Below are 8975 nucleotides of genomic sequence, written 5' to 3'. Positions count from 1 at the left end.
AATTTATTGACCTTTACAAAAACATCAGTCTAGGACCCAAAGCACATGTAAAATGAATTGAGCTACTTAATACGACCTTTGCCAAAACACTAGTTGGAATCTGTAGCTAAAGTGACCCAGGAATTTACATAGAGTTATCTGTAACAAAAACACAAGGGTAGAGAACCCTGGTCAATCAAAGAGCTATTGAAATTGAGTAGATTTACTTTATTTGCCAGTCTTAACAAGAATATCGATAGTACTGGTACTGTGACATGGAAATTAGGATAAATTTGATCTACTTAATATAACCTTTAACAAAGTGCATGTAGGTAGCCCATAGGTCAAATGTAGGAACTTTGGTAAATTAACCAAAGTACAAGGTAGATTTTACCTAACTAACTTCTCATTTCAGAAGTAAGATTAAGGAATGACATTTTCTATATCTTTTAGAATTAAAGGAACAGATAGACCAATCTTACAAAAATTAGTGTCATTTCACTTTTTAGGAACCTATAAAGAGATACCCAGTAATAGAATCCCACTTGCCCCAGTTGGATGGAATATCTCACATGAGTTGGACCATTTTTGTCTCTTACGTGTTACATACAAGTAAGGGATAAAAATTCCCTAACACATATGAGATATTCTAGCACAGAGACTTGTCTTGGTGTTCTTAGATCAAGAGACTCTCTTCACCAGAGCTTCTTGTGATAGTAACACCAAGACTAATCTGATTAAAATCCGATGTAGTGTACACTTTGCGATTTCTTTTTGGCTGTTACGTTTACTGTTGTTTATTCTTTTGTGAGCACTTGTTACATATATCTGACACAATACTATAGGTTTTCCCCGAACCCAATCTCGTACTTATGAGTAGCCAATCAGAATCTGTCTTACAATATAACACTCAACATTTGAAATTGAAAGAAAGAGAACCACCAAACAATAATGATAGCATCATTTTTGCATTCTGTGCTCGTGCTCTTTTGGAACAGAGCGTTGTGAAGTACTGTACCCGTATGTTTCGGTATTACATGTTTTCATTGGTTGAGTGATTCACTCAGTGCTCTTGTGTGGCTTGGTCGTGTCAGATATATGTAACAAGCCCTCACAAAAGAACAAACAATAGTAAATGTAATAGCCAAAAAGAAAATGATCAATTCTCATTTACCTGTACTAGAATATTACAGCTTAGTCGACACCATAACTTTCGTACCACACACTTCACATGCATTGCTATACACAAATGAGAATAAGTCGACCATCTTGTTCTATTTATTCGGGGTACCAAGAATTCAACTGAAGATTTTTAAATAAGCCCGCTGAGGTGCAAAACTAGCCAAAGTTTCAAGTCGCTTTTCTATGCATTTACTACGAATGAATTGATTCTGTACTTCTTTCCCACTTTCTCAGACTACCAGGAAATCAAGGAAACCTACTAGATATGCCTACTTTAAATATCCCAATGAACAAAAACATTTGAAGAAGATGTAGTGTAAACCTAGATATTTTCACTACTAGCAAGCATTGCGATTTTACAGTCTTCGGCTAGTTCTCAAACAATAATTGTTACTAATTACCAGATTGGTACATAGTGTTCATGTACAAGAAGGCGTTTTAGTCACTACTTATTTTTTTGAGTTTTTGTTGTCTATCAAAATTAGCAAAAATAACTCTTCAGCGAAAATTTCCAGGTTTACAGTACCTTGGTTAGATTAACCTTTACACCTCTTTGTTTTACTTTTTCAATCCCAATTTTCATTCCACTGTCGTCTTTTTGTAGATTATACAATGATATTGTCCATAGGTTGAATTTGAGATAGATTTAAAAGTGTCTTTCATTTTAAACGGCTTGGATGAATAGTGTTCACCAAATGGTTTCAATTGAAAGGTTAAGTGACTTTTCATGTTCATGATGGCCTGTATATTGGTGATTGAAACTATCTGTTGAAAGGAAAACACTGAATTTGTAGCCATGTAACGTAATTGGGTTCACACAGAGTTTATACTTCATAATTGTTATTGGAAAAACTGACAGGTGGCTGAGGCATTTTATCTGAGTTTGCACTAATTGTAGATATGGATAACTTAGTTTTGACAGCCTCAAGATTAATTAATGTGACAGCCAAGGGCTGAAATCATCTCTATTTGTTTTTAAGTAGTCATTGTTAATGATCGTATCGTCTGTCTGACTCTCTCTGTGCTTTCATTTCTCCTTCTTCTTTATAGGATAAACAGTACTTTCAGTGCCACAGGGTGATACAGGTCACATCTTCTAATAAACTGAATGATGTCTTTCTGATTGAATACATAGCTAATGATTAATCCATGCAAGAATGACTTTAATTGGCTGATTTCAATCAAGGATATCACTACTGACCACTCATGCTGGTTGTTATTGAATTCTCAGAAGGAAGGCAATAATTGCCCCACAGAATACTGTCCCCTGTATAGCCATGTGGCCCCTAAACCCAGTAATTCTTCCATTGCACCCAACAGATCTACATTCTCTAAAGTGATCCAAGAATTAATATCAATCATACCAACTTTATTATATTTAATAAAAGTACGTTTTTTAATAATGATAATATGATAGCAGACATTAATCTATAAATGTGATAATTATCTCATAAAGTCATGTCTGATTAGTCATTACCATTATTTTTATCCCCAACGGGCAAAAGCATGGGGATACTACATCGGTTCCATCCATGCATCCATCCATGTGTCCATCTGTCTGTCTGTTTGCATATAAACAGGCAACATTCATTCAAATTTGGTATAAAGGTGACATACTATAGTAAAGCATGTGCACGTTCTTTAGTTTCACTACATTGTTTAATGTGAACAAACTGTAACACATCAGGATATATTTTAGTTTAGTAATCTCAGGATTGAACCATTAACATGCAATTGAATCATAGGGATGGGCAATCCAATCACATGATTAAAGGAAAAAATCATGTGATTGGTCACATGAGTAATAGCAAATCCGGCAATCATGATTTCATTTTTTAAAAATTGATTAATCATTTGAATTTCAAATTTTGAAGGGATTAAACAAACTTTAGGAACTTGGTACCAATTGATAAATGTACCAAGAGTAACACAATGTATATAAATGTAATTAATTGTTCACATTTCATATTTGCATTCAAAATACAAATCATAATTTTTCCATAATTAATTGATAGCGTGTTTTTTGTGACACAGACATGTTGGCAATACAGAGCAATCTGTAGAACTACAAGTATTCCATAAAACCAAGCTGTTGGATGAATTCTTGGGATATGCCACCATTCCAATATCAGATATTGAATTCCATGGAATCCCTATCAGAAGGTAAGTACAATTCTAAATTATTTATGGAAATGGAATGATAGTAGCTAATTTTGGATTAAATCTAGAAGTGTCTTTTCCAGCTATCGATGGATTGGATGAACATGATAAATGTAATGATGTAATTGCTCCTATTCTGCCAATACACAACCACTTTCTCTGCAATGCAAAAGCATGATGTATCAGCCAAACTTTGCACAAACATAAGACATACTGTGCTTTCAGGGTTCTAATTTAACTTTTAGCCTTGTAATCATTTTTAGCCAAATAAACCCAGTTAGGTAGAGTTTTTGATTGGTTTCCATTGGCCTAATACATGTAGACGTACATGTACTACCTTATTTGGTAATCTGTATATGATGTTTAGTGGTCAATGTGCCATGGACTACTTCTAGTTTCAAGTCCTAGCAAATTATGGCAAGTTTTTTGGTTTATTCTTATTATTATTATTATTCGATCTACCTCTGACATTTGACTGGAATATGTGAATCTGTTACATAAACCTATTTTCATTGCAATCAAGGACAAGCTGTATTTACATATTAATTCATTTGAAATTAGGTAATATGTTATTTGTGAAAGTTTTCCATTTTACATCAGCTATGTAAAGCCTGTAGGTCAGGTTAGTTATAAGAATGCAAGGGTGATGACAGGATGTATATATGGTACTATTAATAGATTCTGTGATTGTACGTGTTGTATTTTTGTTTGTATTTAAAGACAAAGATTCAAGTCCTGAGATTGACATTAGTGTTATTTTACCAGTGCAGCCATAAGCATTTGATAAGGTCATTCTTTTCTTCTGGACCAACTTTTTCTATAGCATTAAATTCTGCCATGCAGACAACTGTTGTCAGACATAAATGCTAGTCTTACTCCAAACTGGACCTTTTAAAGGTTAAGGTTTCAATCCAAGAGTTTCTCACATTAATGTTACACGTATTACTATGGTAATTGAGTCTTCAGTTTACTATTAAGATAGACACAAACTAAAACTATTGTTGCAACATGTTGATACAACAGTGATAAGCTATTGAATGGCTGTTGGTTTAATTATAGTCTCAGTAGAGAGACATTGCAAAGTTGTATTGACAGAGTTCCATGAACTTGCAGTGTACTGTTTTGGATCTTCCAGTATTTACACTTCATCACAGGGTGATTAGAATCTTACAACCGAGGAACCACTATCAACCACTTGTGGAATATACCATATTGAAGAACATAATAATAATGTTGGTTTTTCTATAGCGCTTTCCCACTTTGTGCTCAAAGCGTTTTCCAATTATTACCGCTGGCACAATATAGTGGCACAATGGCCCTTTATACTTCCTCAACTCCCTGGGGAGCATACAATCCATTGCAGCCTATATAAGTGCATAGAATTAAAGCATTCACATCCTCTACCCTACCAGGTCCCCAATTATACAGCTAGGTCGACTGAGGCACAGTCATGGTTCAAATCTTGCCCAAGGACTTTAGCCACTCAGAAACAAACGGCACTGATGGGGCTTGAACCTGCAACCTGCAGATTCCAAGCCAGCCACTCTAACCATACGCCCATAATGACGCCATACAAGAACACTAGACTTAATTTGTGCCTATCTTAGTATTATAGACCTAAGGCTGGATTACCAGAGTTGTATTTTATACATCTACCACTGGAGCCATATGATTAGACAGGACAATTTTTTTCTTCTGGGGCAAATTTTTCTATAAGCTCTGTGAGACAACAATTTTCCATTACCTAAATTTTAGTCCTCAACTTATCTAAATTTGGTCTTTAAATTATGAAAGGTAGCTTAGAATTTAATATCCTTATTATTAATTAACATTGATATACATTACATGTAAATGACACATTGGGATTCAAACTTGAGTCCAACTTGGAGTGCAAGTCAAATAAAACTGAAATTACAGTTAGGATTTATTATTATTATTATTATTGAACTTTATTTCGGGAAAGAAAAGAACGCAAACACGCTCATAAACATCCCATAGATAAAAACTATACATACAAACGGCAATTTAAAACAAGTAAGACTTTAAAAAGACAATCTGACAAATACACACATGAACAAATAAAAGCATTTAAAAATACAACAAATCTCTATACAGTTTATGAATCCCCAAATAGAGGATTGTATCGGAATTTAGCACTGCTGCAATTAAACTATTTTGACTGTTTTCGATACGTTTAAAAAAGTTGTACATCAATTTACGTCTTAGAGCTGCAAAAGTGGGGGACTGTGTGCTGCACAAACATAACATAATGACCCGAGTGTGAGTTGTGTGGCCTGTAGTTTATTTGTGGAAACATTTCAGCACATTGGGCAATAAGAGAGGTCTTCAAAACTGTATCTGAACTATAAAGTTTTTATTCTGTACTTTTAATATGATTTACATTATCTGTTTATGAGGGTACTGATTGTACTTTAAAGGTTAGCACAGCGACTCGTTTTTATTATAGCCCGTTTATGGTGCTTTATATGGTATAGTCTGTTTAATTTCTCATGTCATACCCTTGCTTGTAACTAGAATTGCAAACTGCTGATAATACGGTTTGAAAATCTCCATGAATAATTGCCCAATCAGCTTGTTCGTCAGCTAGTAGGTGGCCACATTCAAATGAAGTGATATGAAGATGACTATGTTCAGCTGAGATGGACAAGGCTGCTGTATATGTGTAAAGGGGTCAGGGTTCAAGCAAAGGTCATTCTTCCAATTTCTGCCATCTTTGTTCCACTCAGGGTCCCATTTTCCTACAAACACATAGCTGTCCCTCTTGCTTTCACCACATTGACCGGCAACAACTGAGAGGTAATCTTTACAGTATTTTCGGTGATGTATGTACATCAAGACTGTGACCTGCATTGTTTGTTTGTTTGTTAATGTTAACTCGTGTCCGTGTGTGGTCATCTGCATATCACTTGAATGTGACCACCCACAGCTGAGGAACAACCTGATGGGGCAATTATGCGTGGAAATTTTCAAACCATATTATCAGCAGTTTGCAATTCTAGTTACAAGAGTATAAGTGATAAAACAGAATATACTGTAAGCGTTTTATACAGGCTATGCTTATTATGTCATAACTACATATAAATGGAAACACTATCTTTTAAGAGATACTTTTGAACACATCATGTTCCGTATTAGATATAGTTTAGTAAGGCTTGATACAAAAGCTATCTTTCTATGCAATGCATTCCATATTGTAACCCTGGCATAAAACTCCATGTACATGATAACATTCAGTTAAGAACACCCACCAAGTTGTTGACATCTAAAATCAACATGTGGTTTCAAATAGCTGGCTACTTGTAGAACATACAGCGTATAAAATGTCTTGGTAATCAATGTTAGAAGTTAAGAATGTAGGTACTCAACTAGAAATAATGGATTTGTTTCAAATTAAAGGAAATATCCAGTTGAGATTATTTCTGCCTCAACTACTCTCCTTTACTTTTTTTCATATTTTCAAATTTTTTGACTGTGAGTTGAAATTTTCATTTGTAACTAGAGTACATGAACATTCATTCTCGCATAACCCCACCTTTTATAACCCTACTTTAATGGTTTCAGAAGTTCAGTATACTAAATGAAAAATTTCACAACGTAAAAGATGATAATGGAATATTTGTGAAAACAGAGGGAGACAGAAGTAGGTTATGTATATAAAGCTGTCAAAACCACATGATGACTGACTATGGCTTATAGGATACAAAACTCAAAACTATCATAAATGTTGTGTGTTTGGGAAATAAATTGATCAAAAATGACAAATAAAGGATTTGTCCCCACCCACACTAAAGTTGAAAAGGTATATTATATTGAAACCGTGCCATTGTGAATGATAAGTCTCTTTTGTTTGGCCCATGACTAAACTAATAATGTTGATTATCAGATATTGCTTTGAAAAGCCAACTTTTAGTAATACTACATGTATGATAGGGTAAATTAGGGTAGATACAAACTAAAGCTGTTGTTGTTCAGTATGGTAGAGTACTTAAGTGGGTAATAGCTGTGACTGTGGTTTTATGGATATAATCATCTTATAATCAATGTAGAAATGAGGTTGAATGTACATGTATTGTCACTTGACAAAACTTTGCTGTCAGAAATGCTGCCCCTATTGTGAGTGTAATGACATCAATGTCCTGTCCTGTACATACATCAATCTCAGACCACCACCACCTTGTTGTCAGAAACACTGCCCCTACTGTGAGTGTAATGACATCAATGTCCTGTCCTGTACATACATCAATCTCAGACCACCACCACCTTGTTGTCAGAAACGCTGCCCCTACTGTCACTGTATGTACATCATTCTGTGTCCCAGCTGTCCTGTGATTGCTTACATCAACAGCAGACCACCAAACAGGTGTTTGATGGTCTGAGCATCAACATCTTACAATAGTTTTAGTTTTGTGTCTCGGATAGTAAGCTAAAAGCTGTGCAGTCATTACACTCTCAGTACACTACTGATCAGGTGTGCTTAATGACTGACCTTGGAATAAATAGATATAAGATATCATATAATTAGTAACAATTCGTATGCAGAAATTAAAAAAGCATGGTAAGTCAGCAGTAATCCAAAGTCTGGCAAATTAGACTAACATAGTTGCAGGTATGTAAGTCTAGAAATGTTATGGGTCAATTTCAACAGAAATAAGGAAGAAATGATAGTAGTTATGATGACATGATATGACAAACATATATGTGCACACACACGCTGCAAAGCATGGTACAAAAAATAGCTATGTCATAAACATGTTGTAGCAGTCCCATGGTAAATGTATATAAATATAGCTGTGTCCTCAATAAATGAGTTATGAATGTATGGTTGTGTTTCTGTTAGACTGACTCACTTAGAAGCAAAGGCATATCTCAGACAACCAGAAGCTACATGTGTGTAACTGGTATCACATATACCGGTACTCACAATTCATAGGCAACAGTGAGACCCAGTAACCGCAATTGTTTGGACATGTTGCTGTTATCCAACACTCACGTCCACAAGGGATTACAGAAATTTGAACTGTTAGAGCCCAGTATTAAACTAACAATGCAATAGTTTTGGGATCTTGCTCTTATTTATCACACACCAACAATTGTTTTAGAAACTTCTAGAGCCCATTTTTGTTTTTTGTGGGTTTTTTTTTTGTTTTGTTGTTGTTGTTGTTGTTGTTGTTGTTGTTGTTGTTGTTGTTGTTGTTGTTGTTGGTTTGGTTGGGTTGGGGGGGGGTGTCATACAATTATCATGTATCTACAACTTTAGTACAAGGGATTGTCTCTATCTATAATCACATACCCACAAGGGTGTTTAGAAACTGACAGAGCCCTATAGATAATTAGGCAATAGTTTGGGGATCTTACCATTATCATATTTGTGACTTATCAACAAGGAGCATGTGTATGTGATAAATAAATAACTGGATACTTATGGCATAACCTATATTGGGAGATTCTAGAAATGGCTACAGCCAAGTAGGTAACAAGATAATAATGACATGACCTATACTTGGTGTCACAAACTCACAAGAGATTTTAGACATGGCTTAGAGCACAGTAAATAACCAGGTATTGATTGAATAGTTTGTGAGCACAATTTACAAACTGGAATATATGTAGTTGATGTATTCACTAGAGAATGT

At 34.9% G+C, this 8975-nt stretch overlaps 1 protein-coding gene across 2 annotated transcripts in view; it reads left to right on the top strand.

Moving 5' to 3' along the window:
- The window catches only part of LOC144433966 (rab11 family-interacting protein 2-like), a 51446-nt gene that overhangs the window by 27560 nt on the left and 14911 nt on the right, over positions 1-8975 (top strand). For both annotated transcript variants that reach the window (XM_078122387.1, XM_078122386.1), the window contains exon 3: positions 3196-3324. In XM_078122387.1, coding sequence (XP_077978513.1) covers positions 3196-3324 — 129 coding nt within the window. The remainder of the gene's footprint in view (positions 1-3195; positions 3325-8975) is intronic.

Source organism: Glandiceps talaboti, chromosome 4, assembly GCF_964340395.1.
Source record: "Glandiceps talaboti chromosome 4, keGlaTala1.1, whole genome shotgun sequence".
Lineage (NCBI taxonomy): Eukaryota > Metazoa > Hemichordata > Enteropneusta > Spengelidae > Glandiceps > Glandiceps talaboti.
This window is presented reverse-complemented; position numbering and strand designations above follow the sequence as displayed.